Source organism: Mustela lutreola, chromosome 1, assembly GCF_030435805.1.
Source record: "Mustela lutreola isolate mMusLut2 chromosome 1, mMusLut2.pri, whole genome shotgun sequence".
In the NCBI taxonomy this organism is placed as follows: domain Eukaryota; kingdom Metazoa; phylum Chordata; class Mammalia; order Carnivora; family Mustelidae; genus Mustela; species Mustela lutreola.
Window position 1 is genome coordinate 276,545,036 of NC_081290.1, and position 27,649 is coordinate 276,572,684.

The 27,649-nt window shown below is 37.6% G+C and overlaps 2 protein-coding genes across 2 annotated transcripts; both read left to right on the plus strand.

The window, feature by feature from the left end:
• The first annotated feature begins 1,286 nt into the window (after window positions 1–1,286).
• On the plus strand, window positions 1,287–2,204 carry LOC131822661 (olfactory receptor 9G19-like). The gene has a single exon (XM_059158950.1). It carries the CDS (start codon window positions 1,287–1,289, stop codon window positions 2,202–2,204), a length of 918 nt encoding a protein of 305 aa, XP_059014933.1.
• A 9,769-nt stretch (window positions 2,205–11,973) lies between these two features.
• Window positions 11,974–12,909, plus strand: LOC131822662 (olfactory receptor 9G19-like). The gene has a single exon (XM_059158951.1). It carries the CDS (start codon window positions 11,974–11,976, stop codon window positions 12,907–12,909), a length of 936 nt encoding a protein of 311 aa, XP_059014934.1.
• Window positions 12,910–27,649: the final 14,740 nt, after the last annotated feature.

Here is a 27,649-nt window from a genome sequence, read left to right on the forward strand (position 1 = left end):
AGAAGAATAAATGAAACAAGATGGGATTGGGAGGGAGACAAACCATAAGTGACTCTTAATCTCACAAAACAAACTGAGGGTTGCCGGGGGGAAGGGGTTGAGGAGAAGGGGGTGGGATTATGGACATTGGGGAGGGTATGTGATTTGGTGAGTGCTGTGAAGTGTGTAAACCCGGTGATTCACAGACCTGGGGATAAAAATATATGTATATAAAAAATATATGTTTATAAAAAATAAAAAAAATAAAAAAAAAAAAAAAAGAAATGCCAGCGAAGCAGTTTTCAATATTGTGATCAGGAACACCTGAAAAGGCAATTGAGACTTGAAAATATAAGAGAATTTGCTATAAAGATACTCAGGAAGAGCATCCTGGCCTTAGAGAGAAGCAACTCCAAAGGCACAAAGCATCCCCTACTATTCTAAGAATTGAAAGGAGGGTGGCATGGCTGGAATGGATAGTAGGAATCAGAAGCAGAGAGGCAATAAGCTTGTCCATCTTTGTAACAACTTTGGTTTTACTCTGAATAAGTTGAGAAGTCACTGGAGTGTTTGAAGCAAAAGAATAACATGATCTAACTGGTCTTTTAGCAGGATCACTCTGCCCAACTTGTTCAGAGACCCAACTGGGCTTGGGATATGAGGGAGGAAGCTGGGAGAGCCTTTGAAACTCTGTGATAGCACCCATGCGATATCACAGTGCTTTTAGTCTAGGGCAGAACCACTGGAGCTGGGAAACACTGGTCAGGTTCTGGATATATTGTGAAGGTATAATCAAGTTGTTGTTGATTAGTCAGTTACAATGTCAAAGTCAGAGAGGAGTCAAGAGAGTCAGCAATTTCCCCTAAACTGGAAAACTCCATTTACTGCAGTGGAGAAACCTGAAAGAAAAGCAGGCTGAGGAAGAATGGTTGGAACTCAGTTTTTCTTGAAATGCCCAGTAGATCTCCTATAAGAGATGTTAAGTAGGGATTTGAATTTTGAGTCTGGAATCCAAGGAAGAAAAATTATCAGAGTTAACAAATAAAAAATGATGGGTTTATGGACATTGGGGAGGGTATGTGCTATGGTGAGTGCTATGAAATGTGTAAACCTGACGATTCACAGACCTGTAACCCTGGGGATAAAAATATATTATTTGTTTATAAAAATTTTAAAAAATTGATAAAAAAATGAAAAATGAAAAATGAAATTGGAATTCATATAATTCTTTTTATTTAGCATATTTTCTGTTTATTCAGCAAAATGATACAAGCGGAAATCTCACTGTTTCTCCTCTTAGGTGAGCTATGGAGAGAAGCAACCATACGGTGACTGAGTTCATCCTGGTGGGCTTCACGACAGACCCGGTGATGCAGCTGGTCCTGTTTGTGGTATTCCTTAGCGTGTACTCTTTGACCCTGGTAGCAAATGCCACCCTCATGGTGTTGATCTGTAATGACTCCCGGCTTCACACACCCATGTATTTCTTCATTGGGAATCTGTCCTTTCTGGATCTTTGGTATTCCTCTGTCTACACCCCAAAGATTCTGGTGACCTGTATCTCTGAAGACAAAAGCATCTCCTTTGCTGGCTGTGTATGTCAGTTCTTCTTCTCTGCTGGGTTGGCATATAGTGAGTGTTACCTGTTGGCCGCCATGGCCTATGACCGCTATATGGCCATCTCAAAACCACTGCTTTATTCTCAGGCTATGTCTTTAAAGCTATGTGCGTTTTTGGTAGCATCCTCATACCTTGGTGGCTTTATTAACTCTTCCATTATCACCCAAAGAACTTTTGCCTTGAACTTCTGTAGTGGCAATGTCATTGATGACTTTTTCTGTGATTTGCCTCCCTTGGTGAAGTTGGCGTGTGGCAGGAAAGATGGCTATCAGACTATCCTATATTTCATCCTGGCCTCCAATGTCATCATCCCCACAGTGCTCATCCTCTCTTCCTACCTGTTTATCATTGCCACCATCATGAAAATCCGCTCCACCCAAGGCCGCCTCAAGGCCTTCTCCACATGTTCCTCCCACCTGGTCTCTGTCACCCTGTACTATGGCTCCATCCTCTACATCTACTCTCGTCCCAGATCTAGCTATTCTTTGGACAGGGACAAAATAGTTTCTACATTTTACACTGTGGTGTTCCCCATGTTGAATCCCATGATCTATAGTCTGAGGAATAAGGATGTGAAAGAGGCCCTGAATAAACTCATTAAATAAATCAAGATTCTCTCCTTCTAATCAAATGCAATGACAATTTTTGGTCAGGTTATTCTGTTTCAAAAAGAGCTGCCATTGTGTCCCATCATGATTAACAATTCTTTCAATGTCAGTTAAAGAATCTGCACTCTTGATACATGACAATTTAAAAGACCTAAGAGAAGATTAGAACAATTGAGATAGAAATTAAATATAAATATAAAATTTAAGAATTTGTATTGAATTTCACGTTACTCTAGACTATAAACAAATAAAAAACTTAAAACCAAAAACTCTCCTGTACCTTCATAATGTGATAGATCAGTCCACTCCTCTAGCATGAGAATATTTATGGCTGATTGATATATACAGAATAGTATCTATCTATACTAGGCTGAATGAATAAAGTTTTGGTATTTTCTTATGAAAAATAATTGGTTGAAATGACTTCTATTCTCTTAAAAAGATTCTTAAACATTTGTATATGCAGTTTCCCCCAGAAGCATTAGCCTGAAGACCCAGCAGCACTCCTAAGACAACTTGATACAACTATGATCAGTAATCATGAACTCTCCAGTCTATTTTTCTAACATATGTCCTTCAGTTAAGAAAAAATCAGTCACGTTTACATAGATGTGATTTTTATAAATCCCTGTATAACTATGAGAGTTCCTCTTTTATTTTATAAGAGCAAAGTTGCAGGTCTTCTACAACCAAATTGGACAAACTGAGAATTAAAACATGATTATTATGGTAATGAATAATAACCAAAATGAAATGAAGCAATTTGAGAAAAAAAGTCTATGACTAACTACCCATTACTCAAAAGAGAAAAATTTATATAGGTGATACACACAGGTGGTGATAAAACAAAAGAATAAATATGATGAATTGCATTTAATTTTGATTTTTTAAAGTGAGGCAATATAAATATAATTTATATCAATAAAACATAAATATGTTTTACTGATGAAAACAATGATAAACAAACAAGAAAGTGAAATTCAAGCAAGTAGTCCTCCAAAATATAGGAACTCCGTGCAGACCAGGAAAGACCCATCAGCACCAGCAAAAACACATATTATCCCATAAAATAAATGCAAGGTATGAAATCAGTACTAGTTGTAACACATAGTACCCCAATAGAGACGGAGCACAACAGTGTAATTCCAAAATGTTTTATTTAGACTGTGTTCTAAAACGGTTCTATTTATGCCAACTCTGACTCTCATTTTCTAAAAGCTCTCTATTTCCCACTAATAATAGTAAAATTCCTATAAAATATATTCTTCATAAGTAGTGTGAACAGATCTAATTGGTGTACTATAGCAGCAGAAAATCAGGTGTTTAATGTTCCTTAAGGAAAATACATTATTCCAGAGGGACACATCAGTTACAAAAAGTAGAACTGATATAATAACCCTTCTTGAAACATCCTAATGTCATAAAATCTGATTTTTACTCTAATAAAGATGTTCAAGCTACTTATTAAGAACTCCTATTTTAATCCATTTAGAAGAAACAATCAAGTCCTGTTTTCCAAATAAGTATTAACATCTACCAGAGACTGTAACTTTCACTGGCCAAAGTGGAGAGGCACACTATTTTAGGTATGTAAAAGTGGTCTCAACTCCAGAATCAAGTCGAAATAACTTACCAAGACCCTAGTGAGAAGATAAAGTACAGTTAAGAATAATTTTAGAAGATGTAACATAACACAAATTTAACTAAATTTGTGGCACTGATGTTTTAGAAAATGTTTTAGCATATGTTTAAGTGTAAGCTTGGCAGTAAGTTTTCAAATTACAGTTGGTAATACTACACCTGCAGTTGATGGTTGTGAAGCATGCAAAAGAATCTCCCATATTAACTTATAATTAATTACACTATAAATTTCTAAGGGAATTTACTCAAATCCCAAGTGAAGTTTGAAGTTTGAAAGAAAGTGGTTTCTAAGTTGTACTGTTTTGATATACAAGTTTAACTAAATTAAAAATGTTTTAAAAGTCCCTATATACCTTCTTCTTGTATTACTCTGGCTTATTGACTTTTTCTCAACACCTCAGATCAGAATTACCTGGTAAACTGTCCATATTTCCTTATTATTAGGTGTGAGTCTTAGATCATCTTGTTTTATTTGGTTGCAATACTTTTCAAACAGAAAGCCAAGGAGATACTATGAAATACACTGTTTAGTCCCCTGGGTTCCAAACATAATTCTTGATATCATTTTGTAGCACTTAGTAATTCCTCATATGTTCAGTGGTTAGCAAGCACAGCTGGATTACTGCAGTTGGATTAACAAAACAGAACACAATTCTTCAAGCCGTCTCTTCCCAAGAAAATGTTTTTGTCCTAGCACTGGCAGTCAGAGTAGATCTGTTCATAGCTCATCTCTTTATGTATAACATTACGCAACACATCTTTAATTCCTCAATTCTTCACATTCTGCCATTATGATGGCAGACAGACTTCATGATAAAGAATAAGAATAATGTAACTGAGGGACATCTTATCTTGGTGTTTCAGTCGGTTAAGTGCCTGGATCCTGAACTCAGCCCAGGTTCTGATCTCAGGATCATGAGTTCAATCCCCTTGTTATATCCTAGTGAGATCTTATCTCTTCTTGGCTCCAGTGACCCAGTATGCCTATGAAAAATAGAAATTTACTACTCAGAGATATTCTTCAGATAGTTTCTATTTTTTTCACATAATTCCCAGAAGACCCTATAATAAGTCACAGAGTAAAATACAAAGCTGTGGAGTGTGGTTTCTTCACAGAGTGATAGCATCCTTTAAGGAACATTTCTGAAATGTCCAGTTGGATTTTTGACTGCCACAAAGATCAAAGGCCCATTTAATAAGCAATAGACAATGACGAACATGGTTTGCACCTAGGGGGCAATCCCATCGGGAGAAAAAAATGTCTATACCCTCTACAGTGTCTTGATGGACACTTGTGCATTGAAAAAAGAGCTTTGTAATTTTGTGAGTTTGAAATCTACTCCATTTTACAAATAAACACTGTATTTGCAAGGTTATACTATCAATCTACTCAACTAGGAATTCAAAATTGAGGGACGAGTGTCATTTATTTTGTTGGAACTTTATCAAGAATGATTCACCTTGTCAGAAAAATCTTATCACTGATGGAAATGCCAGTTCTGATATTTGGATCACTAATACTTTTGTGATGATTCTACATACATGTATAACCACTTCACCAAATGTTGCAGGATTTACATATTAAAATTCACACTATTTCAGAAAAAATCCTATAATTATTACCATGCAATAGTTGTATTATAAGCTACTTTTCTTTTATGTCACTTTTACCATTATAATTAGCTGTTTTATATACATATGTGCACATATGCACACAGGTAGGCTTATTAACCACAAATTTCATTATAGGACTATAAGGGAAGCATTTTAAATGTTTGTTATAGAGTGGAAGTTTTTCCATGTGATAAATTCAATTTTAATTTTAAAATTCAAATAGTTCAATTGAGAACTATTACTACAAATAATATCAAGGTGGGATAATTGTCTTTTTAAGCATTGTACGTGGCTAGTTATAAAACTATTCTCCATGGAGAATAATGTCAAGTCCCAGGCTTTTAGACCCAAAAGATTTACAATGACATCACTTATTTTGTTACCTGACATAACCAGATGGATTGATTTGCTGGTCTCCACTCTGAAATTTCTCTCTGATTCTCGATTTGTTTCTCTCCAAGTTACATATGATAAATGTGCCAAAGACTTCACAGTAAGCGAGGAGAGAGGTTGCTCCATGATCATGGAGGGAAACTGTGTAGGAGACACAAAATTTTACCTTAGGGTTTGGGGCTGGGCTTGAGAATTTAATTGGCAGGAGACAGAGTGATAGGAGAAACACATACAAATGTATTTAACATAAATGTTACATGACATGGGAGCCCTCACAAGGAAATGAAGACCCTGAGAAGCAACGAAAACTAAATGTTTTTATACAAAGTTGAACCAAAAAAAGACAACTGTAGAAGAATAACTAAAATATATGGGTGAGGTTAAAGGAAGATAAGTATTTTAGCATTCGGGTGCACTTGCCCCCTCGGATCACTACATTTTTATCTTTAGGGTAAATACCCAGTAGTGCAATTGCTGGGTCATAGGGTAGCTCTATTTCCAACTTGAGGAAACCTCCACAGTGTTTTCCAGAGTGGTTGCACCAGCTCTCATTCCCACCAACAGTGTAGGAGGGTTCCCCTTTTTCCGCATCCTCTCCAACATCTGTCGTTTCCTGACTTGTTAATTTTAGCCATTCTACTGGTGTGAGGTGGTATCTCATTATGGTTTTCATTTGAATTTCCCTGATGCTGAGTGATATGGAGCACGTTTTCATGTGTCTGTTGACCATCTGGATGTCTTCTTTGCAGAAATGTCTGTTCACAAATGAATGGATAAAGATGTGATACACACACACACACACACAGACACACACACACACACTGAAATACTATGCAGCCGTCATTGAAATGAAATCTTGCCATATGCAATGATGTGGATGGAACCAGAGGGTATTATGCTGAGCAAAACAAGTCAATCAGAGAAAGAAGCCAATTATCATATGATCTCCCTGATATGAGAAATTTTAGAGGCAGAGTAGGAGGGGCTGCTTAGGTGGTAGGGAAGGAAAAAATGAAACAAGATGGGATTGGGAGGGAGACAAACCATGAGTGACTCTTAATCTTACAAAACAAACTGAGGGTTGCTGGGGGGAGGGGGGTTGGGAGAAGGGGGGGTGGTGTTAAGGACATTGGGGAGGGTATGTGCTATGGTGAGTGCTGTGAAGTGTGTAAACCTGGCGATTCACAGACCTGTACCCCTGGGGATAAAAATACATGTTTATGAAAAATAAAAAAATTTTAAAAAAAAAGGACTCTTGGAGACATGTCAGGATCATGAGTTCAAGCCCCTTGTTGGGCTCCATCTGGGTGTGGAGCCTACTTAAAAAGAAAAGAAGAATATAAATGATATTTATTTCAGCATTTGTCAGACTTGATCTATGGACAATGTACAATATAAACCCTTGGGCTCCTTTACTGAAAGCAAGTTTCTGGGTCCCACCCACAGGTTGCTAAATTAGAAATTCTGGAGCTAGGCCAGGTGATTTTTACAGGCTCAGAATTTGAGAACCACTGGCTGCCTGAGTGGTTATGCTGTGCTAGGTAGTGTGCCTAGTCCTTACTTGAGTTACCTTCTTTACAACAACCCAAAGGAGAGATAAGTTATTCTCTATATATGAAGAAATGGAGGCTTTACAACATTGGCTAGTGGTGGAGAAATTGAACCTTTGTTAATCTCCTGAAAGTCACATGCTTTTTCCATGATATCCTGGGTATCTCTGGTTTAGACCACTCAACTCTCATTGTAAAATCAGGCTTCATGTTCATCACAATGGATAATCTGTTGATTATGTGAAAAAAAAAAAATCTGCACAGACTTACTCAATTGAGGCAAAGAAATATTTGGCAAAGCTGTTTGCAGGCAGATTCCTTTGTGTTTTCCTGTTTTTGTTTGCAAAGATGAAGGCAGGGATTACTCATGCTAGAAAATGCACATGGGATATCAAACAATTCTGCTGATGGTTTAAGAGGAAAATGACATAATTAGAAGCCACCCAGAAATTCATTTCTATTGGTTTGTTTCTTTTCCAACTCAGGGCTGCCCATTCATTCATTCATTCATTCAATATCTATTGTAGGTCTATTACATACCAGTTATTATTCTAGGCACAAGGCATATAATAATGAATGAAAGAGACAAAATTTCCTGCTCTCATGAAACTTACATCCTAGTGAGATCTTATCTCTGCTTGGCTCCAGTGACCCAGTATGCCTATGAAAAATAGAAATTTACTACTCAGAGATATTCTTCAGATAGTTTCTATTTTTTTCACATAATTCCCAGAAGACCCTATAATAAGTCACAGAGTAAAATACAAAGCTGTGGAGTGTGGTTTCTTCACAGAGTGATAGCATCCTTTAAGGAACATTTCTGAAATGTCCAGTTGGATTTTTGACTGCCACAAAGATCAAAGGCCCATTTAATAAGCAATAGACAATGACGAACATGGTTTGCACCTAGGGGGCAATCCCATCGGGAGAAAAAAATGTCTATACCCTCTACAGTGTCTTGATGGACACTTGTGCATTGAAAAAAGAGCTTTGTAATTTTGTGAGTTTGAAATCTACTCCATTTTACAAATAAACACTGTATTTGCAAGGTTATACTATCAATCTACTCAACTAGGAATCCAAAATTGAGGGACGAGTGTCATTTGTTTTGCTGGAACTTTATCAAGAATGATTCACCTTGTCAGAAAAATCTTATCACTGATGGAAATGCCAGTTCTGATATTTGGATCACTAATACTTTTGTGATGATTCTACATACATGTATAACCACTTCAAATGTTGCAGGATTTACATATTAAAATTCACACTATTTCAAAAAAAATCCTATAATTATTACCATGCAATAGTTGTATTATGAGCTACTTTTCTTTTATGTCACTTTTACCATTATAATTAGCTGTTTTATATACATATGTGCACATATGCACACAGGTAGGTTTATTAACCACAAATTTCATTATAGGACTATAAGGGAAGCATTTTAAATGTTTGTTAGAGAGTGGATGTTTTTCAATGTGATAAATTCAATTTTAATTTTAAAATTCAAATAGTTCAACTGAGAACTATTACTACAAATAATATCAAGGTGGGATAATTGTCTTTTTAAGCATTGTACGTGGCTAGTTATAAAACTATTCTCCATGGAGAATAATGTCAAGTCCCAGGCTTTTAGACCCAAAAGATTTACAATGACATCACTTATTTTGTTTCCTGAGATAACCAGATGGATTGATTTGCTGGTCTCCAAACTGAAATTTCTCTCTGATTCTCAATTTGTTTCTCTCCGAGGGATATATGATAAATGTGCCAAAGACTTCTTCACAGTAAGTAAGGAGAGAGGTTGCTCCATGATCATGGAGGGAAACTGTGTAGGAGACACAAAATTTTACCTTATGGTTTGGGACTGGGCTTGATAATTTAATTGGCAGGAGACAGAGTGATAGGGGAAACACATACAAATGTATTTAACATAAATATTACATGACATGGGAGCCTCACAAGGGAATGAAGACCCCGAGAAGCAACAAAATCTAAATGTTTTTATACAAAGTTGAACCAAAAAAAAGACAACTGTAGAAGAATAACTAAAATATATGGGTGAGGTTAAAGGAAGATAAGTATTTTAGCATTCAGGTGAACTTGCCCCCTCGGATCACTACATTTTTATCTTTAGGGTAAATACCCAGTAGTGCAATTGCTGGGTCATAGGATAGCTCTATTTTCAACTTGAGGAAACCTCCACAGTGTTTTCCAGAGTGGTTGCACCAGCTCTCATTCCCACCAACAGTGTAGGAGGGTTCCCCTTTTTCCGCATCCTCTCCAACATCTGTCGTTTCCTGACTTGTTAATTTTAGCCATTCTACTGGTGTGAGGTGGTATCTCATTGTGGTTTTCATTTGAATTTCCCTGATGCTGAGTGATATGGAGCACTTTTTCATGTGTCTGTTGACCATCTGGATGTCTTCTTTGCAGAAATGTCTGTTCACAAATGAATGGATAAAGATGTGATACACACACACACACACACTGAAATACTATGCAGCCGTCATTGAAATGAAATCTTGCCATATGCAATGATGTGGATGGAACCAGAGGGTATTATGCTGAGCAAAATAAGTCAATCAGAGAAAGAAGTCAATTATCATATGATCTCCCTGATATGAGAAATTTGAGAGGCAGAGTAGGGGGGCGCTTAGGTGGTGGGGAAGGAAAAAAATGAAACAAGATGGGATTGGGCGGGAGACAAACCATAAGAGACTCTTAAACTCACAAAACAAACTGAGAGTTGCTGGGGGCTTGGGGAGGTAGGGATAGGGTGGCTGGATTACAGACATTGGGGAGGGTATGAGCTATGGTGAGTGGTGTGAAGTGTGTAAGCCTAATGATTCACAGACCTATACTCTTTGAGCAAATAATACATTATATGTTCATAAAAATAATAATTTAATTTTTTAAAAAACAGATAAAAAACTTACTACAAGATTTACAGTAATTAAGAGAGTTAGCACACTGTTGTGCCTTGGGTTAGGCAGTGGTTTCTTAAATAAGATATCAAGAGCAAGCAAGAAGAAAAAAGATAAAGTGAACTTTATCAAATTTAAAAGTTCATGCATTCCAAAGGATATCATCACGAAAGTAAAAAAAAAAAATAACACAAAGAATGGGAAAATATATTTGCATATAATAAATTTTATAAAAGACTTGTATCCAGAATGTATAAGAAGTATTACGATTGAGCAATGAAAAGCCAAAATAAACTAAAAGATGAACAAAAGATTTTAATACATATTTCTCCAAAGAAGATACTTAATAAGTACATGAAAAGTCACTTAATATTATTAGTTATTAAGAAAATGTAAATCAAGGGGCGCCTGGTAGCTTGTCAATTAAACATCTGGCTTCTAATTTTGGTTTAGGTCATGATCTCAGACTTATAGGATCAAGCCCCCCACCCCAGCTCTGTGCGCAACAGGAAGTCTGCTTGAGATTCTCTCTCTCACTCTCCCTCTGCCCCTCCCTGCCCCCTCAAATAAATACATAAACCATTTATAAAAAAGAAAGTGTAAATCAAAACTACAATATCATACCACTACACACCCAATGGGGCTGCTAAAATCAAAAAGATACTAACTTGTATTGGGATGAGGAATTACTGGATCCCATATGCTTTACTGATATGATTGAAAAATGGCAGGATTCATTTGGAAGACAGTTGGGTAATGTCCCAGAATGTTAAATATAGATGACTAAACAATTCTACTCCAAGATATCTACTCAAGATAAATGAAAGCATATGTCGTTACAAAACTTGTATAAGGATTCCCATAACAGCATTGTTCATAACTGCCAAAAAATAGAAACAATAAAACATGTATCTATTGATGAATAGGTAAATGAAATATGGTGTATCCATACAAAGGGATATTATTCAGCAATAAAAACAAAGGAATGATACATGCTACAACATTAATGAAAAATAAAAATGTGCTAAAAAGGCATATTTGCAGGTGGTATACTCTGCCATCTCTCAAATGTCACCACTTCTAAACTACAGGGACATTCCCATCTCTCATGGGCTTTGAGAAACTTGTCCACATATAGCTGGGAAATAAGAAAAGACTGTTTCCTCTCGGGGTCTAAGTTTAATTAGTTCCTCTCCCAGTTCATTTTCACCACACCATCTGGTTTGCTTTTCCTAATATCTCTAACATTAACTGAAAATATTTCCACATTTATTTGTTTATTCATCATGTAGGACTCTAAACTAAGCCCTCCTAGAATAGGAGTCAGCCCTTTTGTCCTCACTGCTGTATCCCAACGCCAAGAAGGCACCTGGACCTCAAGAAATATTTTTCTTGAAAAATAAGTAAGCAACCAAGAGCACTCAAGCTTTCCTATTGTTAAATGCATTTCATTGAAATGAATATGTTAATGCTCCCATCACCTGCCCTCGTCAGGCAAAATTCCTGCTCTGATCTCACTTGCCCTAACAGCTTATAATCTTGACTGTATCTCACAGGCTTATCACAGAGATTGCATTCCTGTAGTATGGGTTGAGGGAATTAAACTTTTCACTCTTTAATTTGCAGGTGAGGTCTCCTTAAACCATGGAGAGAAGCAATCATACAGTAACTGAGTTCATCCTAGTGGGTTTCACAACGGACCCAGTGATGCAGTTGGTCCTGTTCGTGGTATTCCTTGGCGTGTACTCTCTGACCGTGGTAGGAAATGCCACCCTCATGGTATTGATCTGTAATGACTCCCAGCTGCACACAGCAATGTATTTCTTCATTGGGAATCTGTCCTTTCTGGATCTCTGGTATTCCTCTGTCTACACCCCAAAGATCCTGGTGACCTGTATCTCTGAAGACAAAAGCATCTCCTTTGCTGGCTGCCTTGCTCAGTTCTTCTTCTCTGCTGGCTTGGCATATAGTGAGTATTACCTTTTGGCCGCCATGGCTTATGACCGCTATGCAGCCATTTCCAACCCCCTGCTTTACGCTCAGGCCATGTCAAGGACATTGTGCATCTCTTTGGTTATATTTTCCTATACTGGAGGTTTTGTCAATGCAATAATTCTCACCAGCAACACATTCACCTTGGATTTTTGTGGTGATAATGTCATTGATGACTTTTTCTGTGATGTCCCACCCCTGGTGAAGTTGGCGTGTGATGTGAAAGAGAGCTACCAGGCCGTGCTGTACTTCCTCCTGACCTCCAACGTCATCGCCCCCACACTGCTCATCCTCGCCTCCTACCTGTTCATCATCGCTGCCATCTTGAGGATCCGCTCCACCCAGGGCCGCTACAAGGCCTTCTCCACCTGCTCCTCCCACCTGGTCTCCGTCACCTTGTACTACGGCTCCATTCTCTACATCTACTCTCGCCCAAGTTCCAGCTATTCCCTTGAGAGGGATAAAATGGTATCAACATTTTATACTGTCCTGTTCCCCATGTTGAACCCCATGATCTACAGTCTGAGGAATGAGGACGTGAAAGAAGCCCTGAGAAAACTGGTCTGGTTAACACAGTCGGAAATCTGAGTTGACCTGTATTTCTCAAATCAGTGCTCATGGAGAATGGGCTGCTTCAGAGGCAGCATGGGGAACTGGCTTTTTTAAAACAGCACAGCTTTTTTTTCCTAGTCAAAGAAATCCAGTGAAGAAAGTTTTATTTATATTAGTTTGACTTGCTTTAGTGATCAAACTATAATTTATATTATAAAATATTAGTTCAATTGAATATTAACATAGTTTTAAAAATCAGCCCCAGCGCTTAATAAAAAATAGAAGTATATATATTGCTTCTAAGAACCTAAAAGATTATATTTTCCTTCACTATCTCCTTAAGAGCAACCTATTTTTCCACCTACATACTGAGCTGTAAGGGAATGTGAGGAAATGCTGGAGATTTGTGTAATCCACCCCAAATCCTTCTCATCCAGTACTTACAGAACTTCTGTAATAGAAGAATTTTTTTAATTTTTATTTATTTATTTTTTAATGTTGGGGAGCCTAGGTGGCTCATTCAGTTAAGCATCTGACTCTTGGTTTCAATTCAGGTCATGATCTCAGGGTCATGGGATCCAGCACCAAGGTGGGTTCTGTTATCAGCAGGAAGTCTGCTTGAGATTCTCTCCTTCTCCCTCCGGCCCTTCCCCTGCTATTTCTCTCTCTCTCTTTCTTCATCTTGCTCTCTCACTCTCAAATAAAATAAATTAAAATCTTGATAAAAAATAATTTTAAAATGTTAAGAATATTGTGATGAAAGGAGAAGGCATTGAGGTGTTATTTGAAATCCTTATCAAAATACCAATGTCATTTTTCTCAGAAATATTAAAAAATGTTTTTTAATGCTTATGTAACCACCAAAGACCATGAATAACCAAAAAATATCTTGAGCAAGAAGAGCAAAGGTGGTGGCATCACATTTTCTGATTTTATAATATATTATAGAATATAGTAATTAAAGAGTACAGTACTGGAATAAAAACAGACATATACACTCATGGAGTAGAATACAGAGCCCAGAAATAAACCTACATATACATGGTCAACAGATCTCAACAAAGGCACAAAAAAACACAATGGGGAAAAGACAGTCTCTTTAATAGATGTTGAGAAAACAAGATGTCTTATGCAGAACGGTGAAACTGGACTTTTATCACACACCATATACAAATATCAACTCAGAATGGATTAAAAACTTAAATGTAAGACATGAAACTGTAAAGCTACTAGAAGAAAATATAGGGGAAGAGGCTCACCAACATTCTCAGTGCAAATTCTTTTCCGCCCTCAGTGCCCTCTGGTGGGCATTTGTGATGGAGTGCGAGTATCTTCACCTCCTTTTCAAGAGTTCCATCTGTATACCTCTCTCAGACTTCCTTGTCACTAACTTTCCAGTTTTATTCCCCCTGTTCAGAAAGTCAGTCCACTACTTACTGTTCATTAAACAGTATAGAGACAAAATTCATTCCACCACTCTTTCTATACTTTGAGAAGACACCTGATATTTTGCATGATTTTTGTACACTTTAGACCTAAATTTATATCCATAATACTACTGTCCACCTAAGAATCAGTATTTTTTTTGAGATTTTATTTATTGGAGAAAGAGAGAGAGAGAGCACAAGCTGGGGAGAGTGGGTGCACAGACATTGGGAGAGGGAGAAAACAGATTCCTTGCTGAGCAGGGAGCCCAATGCTAGGCTCTCTATCAGGATCCTGGGATCATGACCTGAGCCAAAGGCAGACACTTAACTGACTGAGCCATGGAGGCACCCAAGGAATCAGTGTTTCTAGAGGATAATTCAGTCACTATTTTACAGTGAGAAAATAAATAGCATATGCTTGAAATATTCTGTTATGTCTAGTAAACATGGAAGATTCTACAAATTGTAAGAATCAGAAGAGACCCCGAATCACTAAGGAAATGTTGAAAAACAAAAATAAAACTGGGGGCATCACGTTACCTGATTTCAAGCTTTACTACAAAGCTGTGATCAACAAGACAGCATGGTACTGCCATAAAAACCGACACATAGAGCAGTGGAACAAAGTAGAGAGCCCAGATATGGACCCTCAACTCTATGGTCAAATAATCTTCAACAAAACAGGAAAAAATATACAGTGGAAAAAAGACAGTCTCTTCAATAAATGGTGCTGGGAAAACTGGACAGCTATATGTAGAAGAATGAAACTCGACCATTCTCTTACACTGTACACAAAGATAAACTCAAAATGGATAAAAGACCTCAACGCGAGACAGGAATCCATCAGAATCCTAGAGGAGAACATAGGCAGTAATCTCTTCAATATCAGCCACAGCAACTTCTTTCAAGATATGTATCCAAAGGCAAAGGAAACAAAAGCGAAGATGAACTTTTGGGACTTCATCAAAATCAAAAGTTTCTGCACAGCAAAGGAAACAGTCAAGAAAACAAAGAGGCAACCCACGGAATGGGAGAAGATATTTGCAAATGACAGTACAGACAAAAGGTTGATATCCAGGATCTACAATGAGCTCCTCAAACTCAACACACACAAAACAGACAATCATATCAAAAAATGGGCAGAAGATATGGACAGACACTTCTCCAATAAAGACATACAAATGGCTATCAGACGCATGAAAAAATGTTCATCATCACTAGCCATCAGGGAGATTCAAATTAAAACTACATTGAGATGTCACCTTACACCAGTTAGAATGGCCAAAATTAGCAAGACAGGAAACAACAGGTGTTGGAGAGGATGTGAAGAAAGGGAACCCTCTTACACTGTTGGTGGGAATGCAATTTGGTGCAGCCTCTTTGGAGAACAGTGTGGAGATTCCTCAAGAAATTAAAAACAGAACTTCCCTATGACCCTGCCATTGCACTCCTGGATATTTACCCCAAAGATACAGATGTTGTGAAAAGAAGGGCCATCTGTACCCCAATGTTTAGAGCAGCAATGGCCACGGTCACCAAACTGTGGAAAGAACCAAGATGCCCTTCAATGGATGAATGGATAAGGAAGATGTGGTCCATATACACTATGGAATATTATGCCTCCATCAGAAAAGGTAACAATCTAAAGGGTCCTGTGAGGTTCCTGCTGTGGCATTCTGGGTATCAAAGAAAAATCATGATAATAACGAAAACAGTATGGTTTTTATTGCAATACGGTGAAACAATGAAAGCTAAGGAGTCCAAGAGTCTCAAAAAAAAAGAGAGGTGTGGGGCGCCTGGGTGGCTCAGTGGGTTAAGCCGCTGCCTTCGGCTCAGGTCATGATCTCAGGGTCCTGGGATCGAGTCCCGCATCGGGCTCTCTGCTCAGCGGAGAGCCTGCTTCCTCCTCTCTCTCTGCCTGCCTCTCTGCCTACTTATGATCTCTCTCTGTCAAATAAATAAATAAAATCTAAAAAAAAAAAAAAAAAAAAAAAAGAGAGGTGTATGTAGAGATTATAAGAAGGTAGTGATAAAAACAAAAGCAAGGGAAATATAGCAGGTTATTTCATTTTGACTGGATTTTCAAAGGTAGCAATATTAGTAAATAAGTAGCTCATATAGAAAAATAAAAATAAATTTAAATAAATATTGATACATGCATGTTTTACCAAAAGAAGCAGTAAAAAATAAATACAAAGAACTGTTTTTTCCAACTAGTGCCAGTTAAATTAGGAGCTGTAAAAAGATCAGAAAGAAATAATCAGTGCTGATGAATACTTGTAATAGTAATCAGTAACAGATATCACACAGAATAACCAAGTTGAGACAAGGTAGTTCTGAAATTCTGAATTAGATAACGGAGCTCAAATGAATGGTTAACCATGTGGACTGACTCTCTGATTTAACAAATGAAGATTGAGTACACTTATTAATTAAAATAATATTATTACAAGATTAAATTCTTCCTGAGTAATTCTAGTGTATTAAATTAATATCACAGTAATAATATGAAATGTGTTATTTAATGTTGGCTGAAAATTGAAAAAATAATTTTAGAAGAAGATACCACCTTGGGAAAAAAACAATATTTCTGCTTGGAAAGTCATACTGATATTAAAAGTTTAACCATAAAAAAGGAAACCTAACCATGAGACAGGTTGCTTCTGTTTTATTTACATTAGGAAAACTTCTATTTTTCCAAATAAGAAGGCACTTGCCAGCCTGAGAAGATATTTTTTGTTCATCTTTATCTTGCAAACTTACCTCAGTTTGAGGAAAGTTCCAAATAACATCATTAAAACATGAAAGATTATGAATAAGCATATAAGTAATATGAGGAATGTAACACACTAAATCAGACATCAGGAAGAAATTAACTATGCCTATAGTACTGGTGTTAACCACTTATTTTATCATCACTGTATTGGGAATGTTTTGTCTTCGGTGAGTAAGCAGTTCAAAAAAATCAATCCTAGTGAGGCCTTAATTATAGTATAAATTCCAAGTGTTCTTGAGGAAACACAGTGAGTTCCTGAGTCTTTCCTGGGTGTGCCTGTGATGGTAAATTTGGCTCAGTTAATCCTTACATTTCATTCTACTTGGTTTATCTTTTTAGAACCCAAACTCATACATGTTTCCTAGATTCACGCCAATACAGATCGGTAAAATTTTATACATTTCTTAGTGTATATTTCTTGTAGGAAAAGTCTTTGATTTCTTCATCTGCGCTAATGATATTTAACTTTCACTACAGAGACGGTATAGTGTGGTGAGGTTGGGTGGTGAGAATTACATGAGCTCATAAGGCAACTTCATAAGTGTGATCATTAGAAAACTTGTCAAGGAAAAAGCTATTTCCCTCAAGTAATGGAAGTTAGGGACTGACTCATCACACAAGGATTTCTATTTTCGGCTCTGTCCTTGTCTGCCAGTATCGCTATCCCACTGCCTTATGGTCCTGGTACTTTCCTCCATTATTATTTTAGATTGTCACAAAATCTCTGGCAATGTTTAGCATTTACAATTGACCCTCAAAAAATGTGGGGGTTAGGACAACTCACCCACACACAATTCGAAAATCAGCATTTGATATCTGACTCACCCAAACTTACCTATCAATAGCCTACTGTTGACCAGAGCCTTACTGATAACAGAAATAATAGACTGACACATATTTTGGATGTTCTATGTATTCCATATTGTATTTTTCCAGTAAAGCTAGAGAAAAAAAGTTATGGAGAAAGTCGCAGGGAACATACATTTCATTCATACCATTATTCTGTATCTATTGAAAAAAATCCAATGTACGTGGACCCCCACAGTTCAACCCTGTGTTGTTCAAGGGTCAATTTCAGGAAGTAGCACTTCTGTGCAATCCTCACAATCAAGTTCCAGCTTAGACCTCAATCTTGTCTTTCTTAAGGACTAACAGAGATGGGAAACTCCTTCAAATCTACATTCAAGGTTTTCCAAGTGCCCTTCATGTTACCAGTTGAATAACCTCATTTGCAGTTCAGAAGAACCCATGATTTTTCCAATCAATATTATTGTGGTCATGATGAATGCTATAACCAGTTAACTTTTCATTTCTTTGCTCTTCAAATACACTTCAAGCTGTGAAAATACTTGTGAGATTGAAATTTTCATGATGTCATTGCACCCGTGGCTTACTGGTATTCCACTTCTCTAGCACATCATGTATCTGTACATTCCTTAAATATGTGAGCAAACTAATCCCAGGGTTACATTCTAGGCTACTCCTAATATTAATTATTCCATCAGTCAGAATCCTGTCAAGAAACAGATGGCCCACTCACACTGAAAAGTATTTAATAAAGGGACTATTAGAAAGATGTAAACAGAGTATGGAAAAGCCATAAACGACAAACCAGTCCTTTGACAGAGGATCTCACTGTACATGTGGGTGTGAAGGGAGAAGAGGAAATAGCAGTTATCAGAACCCATAAAGAGAGAGGGAGAGAGATTTTGTAATGAGAGAAAGGGGTTAAAAGCTGTGACATTGGTCTAGGGATTAATGTGACCTTGGTTGGCTGTGAAGAAACAGAGTCTAGGAACACACATTCTAAATCACCGTTTTTTTCTCCTTTTAGCTCCTCCTCCAATGGCCAAAATAAACTGATGCAGTTCATACAAGATGGTGTCCTGGATCAGAAAGGATAATGGCAAAGGATGGGAGTCCACATGGAATGGCAGATGGTAGACATCCTTGTACCCTACAGAGATATCGTTACCCGAAACTGGATCAGCCTCTTGGTGAAGCCAAAGGCACAACCAAGCCAAAGAGTAGCAAAAGGAAAGGTTTTATTCTCAACAAGTAAAGGAGAGCACCAGGAATCTTTCCCAAAGCAGTGTCTTCATGAACAAAAAAGATGGAGAAGATTTAAGCCAAGGGTACATGCATCTTCGGGAAGGGGTTTGCCCGGTAGAGAATTTAACATGGAATTGGGGCAGCTGACAATCTTAAGGTGACAAGTCCAGGTCAAAGTCACAAGAGCCAGCAAAGGTCAGCATCATCAATTCTCTGTCCCAAGCAGCTCCAGTATCTGAGTGCTCAGAGGGTTTGAGATCCTGCAAAGATAACTCAATACAACAGGGCGATCTTCCCTCTTGAATCAGCACTGGGAGTTTTTCCACTGATTTATGGTCCCAGATATGATTAGATTATTTCCTGGCCTGATAATGACTGTTCTTACATTCTTTCACAAGATGGCCAGAGACCTAAAACGACTTTCCTCATGTCAAGAAAGCTAGGTCTGTCTTTCATTTTCTGGGGAATCTAACACTTGCTGCTTACAAAAACAGTATCTATGTGCTTATCAGTAGGCAATTGTATTTTATGTGGATGGAGAGGTGATAGATAGATAGATAATAGATTATATAGATAGATAAATGATAGAAATAGATGAATTCAACAAAACTCAATATAGAATGTGAAGGGAAATTATGGTTAAATACACCTATTATTGGGGAATCACAGTCTCTAAACAATACCTTTCCAAGTCTTTCTTAAATAAGGTTGATCTGATTTTGCCAATGCATAGCTTTGTCTAATTGCCTCGTTTGCTATTCCCCCAAGCTACAAAACCATGAGGAATTCTATGGATATAAAACACTTGGGATTGTTACAAAATCCTTGGGATTCTAGAACTAGCTGACTTAAAAACTTAAAACTAGCTGACAGGATCTATTATTATAGAAGATTCTGGAACTAGCGGACTTGAATATTAGAATGTTGGAATGTGGTCTTGCCATAAATATTGGTAGGTTGTGGGGTCTGGGTGTTACCAGTGGCATAGAAATTTCGTTTTATCCCAGGAAAACTCAATAGCCTTCTACATTCTGTTATGCAGCAGGAGGCCCAAAGCCTCATTTTCAGGTCCTACCCATATCTTATAGCAGTTTCTGAGACAGCTGGGAGGAAAAAAAAAAAAAAAAAAAAACACTACGTAGCTTTTTCTCCTATTAGTGGTAAGGGCAATTTGCAGTAAGGGAAGGAACAGAAAATAAAACTATAAAACTGACACACACAAAAATAAGTCTTTGTGATGACCTCAAGAGCTCTGAGGCAGACTTTGAAAGCTCTCTAGACTCAGGTTCAAATTAAATCATGAGAAGTGTAATTTCTTTTAAATGTATGTTTGTCTCAGGAGTTGGGGAGACAGAAGACACATTTATTCTTTTGTATTTATTAAGAAGCTTCATTTTGTTATTCAAATTCAATGAAATAACTTCTAGTGTATTCTAGTTTCAGAGGTAAAGTTCCGTGATTCCTCTGTTGCATTTACTACCCAGGGCTCATTACATCACTTGCCTTCCTTAACACCCATCACCGAGTTACCCCATCTACCTACCCACCTCCCCTCCAGCTACCCTCAATTTTTTTCTGATGATAAAGAGTCTCTTATGGTCTGTCTCAGAAGACACATTTAAAAAGAATGTTAAGACAACAGCCTATTATCACTGGCAGGTTGCCATAGGCTCTGGATAACATTGGTTAGCAGAGAATTCCTTTCTTAAAATAACCCTTGAACCTGTGACCTAGCGTCCATGTTTCAGTCTGCAAGGAAACACAATGGAAATATGTGCACTATTTTGTTGTGCATGTTTGTTGTAGATTTGAGTATTTTCAAGATCCGCAGAGCTCAGGTTCTCAAAGACACCAATGACCCAAAAGCATCCATATGTATTCTTAAAGAATACATCCATGTGTATTCTTAAAGCGCATGATAACACACATGAGGAAATTGATTCTTAGAAAGAGTAACCAAATAATTAAACGTGACCAGTTTATAAAGAGTGTGTGTATGTGAGTGTGCAGAGTTCATGAGGAGAAATGTAGCCAAAAGGTCCCCTGCAGGACCTTCATCTCAGGTCCATCTGACCCCATATCTCATGCTAGAGAGACCATATTGCTTCTCAAAATATACTCTCCTGCAAAATACCTGTATGTAAATGTACACTAGTCATTTCATCTCCACACCACCATAAAGTAAAACTGCTGTCATTCTAAAAACAGTCCTAATAAGTTGTGATACTGGCATTCTAACAAGGGTTCCTTCCAACTGACTTCCTAAATTTGAATCTCTAAGGGACAAGACACAAAAAGCTACAGCCTAAGTTCTCTGGCAGGGGAAATTTGTGTTCTCTGAATTAGAGAGCCACTGATGTCAGGACCATCTGTCATGTGTCCAGTCCCCAATACTAGTTTAAAAATATAATATTCTCCAATATTTTTTTAATATATCCTTCAATCTTTACAACAGCCCTATCTAATAGTTTCAATTATTATTCTTGTTTTACAAGGTTTAACATATTCAGTAAGTTGTGTACGGTTTTCCAACAGCTGTAAGCACAGGGGTCAAACTTGAATCCTTGTCCTCAGCGTGAAGGCCCAGTGCTGTCTATGCTTGGACTACCCTCCAATCCTGGCCACTTGCCAGTTCAAAGATGGATCCTCATGGCTCTTCAACATGAAAGAATTTACTGTTCAAATGGAAACAATTCACAAATATACTCTATTTTGAAATCCAATTAGTGCGTGTATTTCAGTGGTCAGACCGTATTCTTTGACAATTTGTCCTTAGATTTTCTTGTGCATGCCTGTGACTAGCACAGTGGAGATAAAAGAATATTCTAAGCAGAATGAATAGCAAGGCTTAATACCTCAGAACTGAACATTCTATGGGCTATAAATGAAGTTAGTGTGTGTATGTGAGTGTGCAGAGTTCATGAGGAGAAATGTAGCCAAAAGGTCCCCTGCAGGAAAAATATCCCACTGGACTGTGAAGCTCTACCCTTTTTACCTATGACGCCTCTGCTTGGGTACCAACCATCTTTATGGGTGGACTAGGTATGATAGGGAATGAGGTTCAGGAAGTGAAGAGTCTTTTGCCCCTTCCTTTTAAGATATGACTAACAGCAAAAATGCTTAAAAGGTTGGAGGAATTTTGTCACAGAGGGAGAATGATTAGAAGAAACTTGACGTGGTAGAAAGAACACAGAACATAGAGTCAAAGCCACTGAGTTTAGACTTAACCATGCCCACTGTTTGTTTTTTAATCCTCATTCATGACTTCCATCTGTCCTCTCATTTTTCTGAGCTTTAATTATGAGTGGAGTGTCTATGTATTCATCATTTAGACATGGGGCACATACTAATTTAGGCAGTGTTAATCATCTCCCTAACACCACCAGAATTTTTGCCATAGTCCCTGACATTTCAACCATTTTCTTAAATTATTTATTTATTTTAGAAAGAAACACACACACACACACACACACACACACACACACACACACACGAGAGTAGTGGGAGGGGCAAAGGGAGAGAGAATCTAAGCAGATTCCTCAGGGAGCACAGAGCTGACTTTAGCCTCAATCTCGTTACCTTGAGATAATGACTAAGCTGAAACCAAGAGTCAGGCACTTAACCAACTATGCCACCCAGGCACCCTTCCAGCACTTTAATATTGGTCTAGGTTAAGCCATTAACTTTGAAAAGATTCCAACTCTGGCTTCAAATGCTCTGCATGATCTCATGTACCATCATTCCAATGAAGACACACTATATTCCACACAGATCTGACAGACTTCAGATGGATTTTCCCCCACCCATTCCTTGTCTTGACTCTATGCATTGTTGGTTATATTTGTTGTTGTTGTTGTTGTTGTTGTTGTTGTTGTATTTCTCTTTACCAGAAATTACTTCCTCACATGTGGTAACTCTCTGTGCCTCTTCATGCAGGATAACTATTTCTCCCTTCTGTGTAAAACCTCTCATAACACACACACAACCCTTCCCTCATTGCCCCTAGCAAGCTCTCCACTCACCTTCCCCCCACCATTAGGGATGGCAGATCATTCTTTTACAACCTGTGGTACTTATTTGTTTATAAATATTTGGTTTCTCCCAATAAACTATACCCTTTTTTGGATTCAGGTCCCATGCCTTAGTTCTCTCTCTTGTCCATAGTGCCTGGAAGAGCCTTAAGGACATAGTAAATGCTAGGAGATATGTAGGTGTGGGGACAGATGATACACAATGGTTTTGAATCCTGGCTCTATAAACCTCAAATTCAGTGACCTTTCACAATTTACAAATGTACAGTTATTTCTTTATCTCAAATTGCTCATCTGTAAAATGAGAGTAATAATCACTTTTACTTTACAAGATTGTCTTGAAGGCTAAAATGAAATGATTCTTTGAAAGCACTCAGCATTGGGACACCTGGGTTGCTCAGTTGGTTAAGTGGCTGCCTTCGGCTCAGGTCATGATCCCAGCATCCTGGGATCAAGTCCCACATTGGGCTCCTTGCTTCGCAGGGAACCTGCTTCTCCCTCTGCCTCTGCCTGCCACTCTGTCTGCCTGTGCTCGCTCTCGCTTCTCTCTCTATGACAAATAAATAAAATCTTCTTAAAAAAATAAAAAAAATAAAGCACTCAGCAGATTGCTTGGGAAATATTCAGTATAAGTATTCATTATTCAGTATATATTATTGAGATAATAATGGAGAAACTATGCAGGTCACTCTTTAAAAAAATTTTTTAATCATGTTCAGTTAGCCAACATATTATTAGTACATCATTATTTTTTGATGTAATGTTCAATGATTCATTAGCTGCTTATAACCCTCTTTGGTCAACTAATCTTTGACAAATCAGGAAAAAATATCCAGCGGAAAAAAGACAGTCTCTTCAAAAAATGGTGCTGGTAAAATTGGACAGGCACATGCAGAAGAATGAAACTGGACCAGCTTCTACGACATACACAAGGATAAACTCAAAATAGATGAAATACCTCCATGTGAGACAGGAATTCATCAAAATCCTAGAGGAGAACATAAGCAGTAACCTATTCAACATCAGCTTAAGTAATTCTTTCAAAACAGGTCTGCACAGTCAAGGGAAACAAAAGCAAAAATGAACTTTTGGAACTTCATCAAGGTAAAAACTTTCTATACATTAAAGGAAACACTCTACAAAACAAAAAGGCAACTCACAGAATGGGAAAAGATATTTGCAAATGACACTACAGATAAAGGGCTGGTGTCTAAGATCTATAAAGAACTTGTCAAACTCAACACCCAAAAAAACAAACAATCCAGTTACAAAAATGGGTAGAAGACATGAACAGACACTTCTTCAAAGAAGACACAAAATGGCTAACAGACACTTGAAAAAATGTTCAACATCACTAGCTATCAGGAAAATACGAATCAAAACTATGATGAAATACCACAGTATGCCAGTTAGAATGGCAAAAATTAACAAGGCAGGTAACAAGAAATGTTGGTGAGAATGAGGAGGAGGGCGAAACCTCTTACACTGTTGGTAGACAGGTCACTTTTAGAGACAGTAGCCAAGATGACACCTTTCTTGTCATTTAAAAATTGGGTGATAACTCAGCATCAGGGAAATACAAATCAAAACCACAATGAGATATCACCTCACACCAGTCAGAATGGCTAAAATTAACAAGTCAGGAAATGACAGATGCTGGTGAGGATGCAGAGAAAGGGGAACCCTCCTACACTGTTGGTGGGAATGCAAGCTGGTACAACCACTCTGGAAAACAGCATGGAGGTTCCTCAAAATGTTGAAAATAGAACTGCCCTATGACCCAGCAATTGCACTACTGGGTATTTACCCTAAAGATACAAACACAGTGATCCGAAAGGGCACGTGCACTCGAATGTTTATAGCAGCAATGTCCACAATAGCCAAACTATGGAAAGAACCTAGATGTCCATCAACAGATGAATGGATCAAGAAGATGTGGTATATATACACAATGGAATACTATGCAGCCATCAAAAGAAATGAAATCTTGCCATTTGCGATGACATGGATGGAACTAGAGCGTATCATGCTTAGCAAAATAAGTCAAGTGGAGAAAGACAACTATCATATGATCTCCCTGATATGAGGAAGTGGTGATGCAACATGGAGGCATAAGGGGGTAGGAAAAGAATAGATGAAGCAAAATGGGATTGGGAGGGAGACAAACCATAAGTGACTCTTAATCTCGCAAAACAAACTGAGGGTTGCTGGGGGGAGGGGTATTGGGGGTATAGGGTTGTGGACATTGGGGAGGGTATGTGCTTTGATGAATGCTGTGAAGTGTGTAAACCTGGCGATTCACAGACCTGTACCCCAGGGGATAAAAATACATTATATGTTTATAAAAAAATTAAAAATTTAAAAAAAAAAGAGAGAGAGAAAAGATTCTCTCTCTCCCTCTCCCTCCCCCACCCGTGGTTCATGCATATGTGAGCTCATTCTCTCTCTCTCCCTAAATAAAAATAATAATAATAAAAATAAAAATAAATTGGGTGATAAGATGATGAAATAGGAGACAAAATAAATTTGTTGCAAAATCTACTGTATTGACACTCAGGAGCAGGAAGTCCTCTTCTAAAAATTTATGGTCACAGCTGAATAGATACTCAAAGATTATGTCTCTCTGACGTATGCATGGTATAGGGGAAAGACTGAATTTTATAATCAGGCTGCCTTGAGTTTAAATCCTGACTGCATTTACTTCTGAGTTTGCCTTGGGAAGGAAAGTTAATTAAATGCTTTGGATCTGTTTTCTCGTCTGTGATTGAAATTAAAATACCTACTCCATAGAGTACTTTTACAATCAAATACAGTTTCCAGGAAGCTGTTTTGCAAAGAGTAGTTTCTCAAAATATCACAATAATTATGAGTACTTTAAAAATCATCATCATCATCTTCTTCTTCTTCTTCTTTTTTTCCATTTAACCAGTAGAACCTTTTAAATAAAGTTAATACGCTTTTTAGTTAATTGCTGTTCAGACACTTGCAAAACTATGAACCTCTGCGGTGCTTAAGGAATCAAATACATTGGGGATCCTGAGCAAGTATAAGATATTTGGATTTTCATGGGCGCCTGGGTGGCTCAGTGGGTTAAGCCACTGCCTTCGGCTCAGGTCATGATCTCAGGGTCCTGGGATCGAGTCCCGCATCGGGCTCTCTGCTCAGTGGGGAGCCTGCTTCCTCCTCTCTCTCTCTCTGCCTGCCTCTTTGCCTACTTGTGATCTCCCTCTGTCAAATAAATAAATAAAATCTTTAAAAAAAAAAAAAAAAAAAAAAAAAAAAAAAAAAAAAAAAAAAAAAGATATTTGGATTTTCAGTGTGGTCTTTGTTGGCTGAGTCTGTGAGTTTCAGGCACCTGTCTCAGTCCTGGGAGAGGTGAGTAGACAGTTCCTGTCCTCATAATTGGGGTTGGCTATCCTGAGAGACACAGGACCCTGCCAGATGATTTGGGTATTACTCAGAAGCATTTATCTGACTCCACATGTACAAGGTCCTTACCTGTGACAGCGTCTGAGTCTGTCTGTATTATCTTATTGGTTTTGAGTTAAGGTGTTAGAACCAAAAAGGGAAACATTCATGTATGGAGCCTATAAGCAACTGTTAAGCCAGTATTGAAAGTGAAAGGACAGGACTTAGTCATTAAAACCCAGGTTTCTGGAGTTAGACAACACCACATACTAACTGTATACTTAAGCTACTAATTAACACTGAATTTGGTCATCTGTAAAGTTATTGCTATTAATCTTCCAACATACCTATGATGGATATTGTGACAAAGAATAAAATAATGCATGTGCAACACTAACAACAATGTTTAACTCAGAGGAAAGTATTCAAAATTGTTCACTACTATTTGTATAAATAACCAAATTCTGGGATAATTATGACAATCGGAGAATAATGAAGTTAGACGATACTAAATTGAAGGTTGAGTCCAGGAGTTTTCTGTGTTTCCTATATGAAAGCACTCATAGTTCTTAGGATCATGTTTTCAAAGATTTCACCAAGTTGCACAGTTCTTGTTACTTTGTAGTAACTGACTCCGTTAAAACAAATAGCCCACAAAATTTCATAATAAACTACAATTAAGATAAAATAGACATTGAACTGGTCTATGTTTTCCATCAAAAGCGGAAGGGAAAACGGACAGTGTTGAGAAACAAAATTTAATATACTAAAGTTCAAGACCTAATTGGCTTTTTCAGGTGATTCATGAATCAAGAAGCAGAAGGATTGGTAGCTCTATGGAATGGAACATATGTGTAAGGAGAGTTGAGCAAGGAAATTAGCAGCAGAAAAAAACAATCCTTTACATCTTGTTGGGGAAAACTGAGTTTTTATCATGCAGAGGACCTCATTCCTGTTGATCAGGACATTTCATGCTGACTATTAAAAGGTCACATTCCTGGGTTAGGTTGAGACTATAAATCTTTGTTTTCCCAGAGATCAAAGGACTCTTGGAGACATGTTGTTTATTTTCTTTTCTTTTT

Excerpts from the sequence above, each read along its gene's own strand:
- LOC131822662 (XM_059158951.1), top strand. The coding sequence starts at position 11,974 with ATGGAGAGAAGCAATCATACAGTAACTGAGTTCATCCTAGTGGGTTTC.
- LOC131822661 (XM_059158950.1), top strand. The coding sequence starts at position 1,287 with ATGGAGAGAAGCAACCATACGGTGACTGAGTTCATCCTGGTGGGCTTC.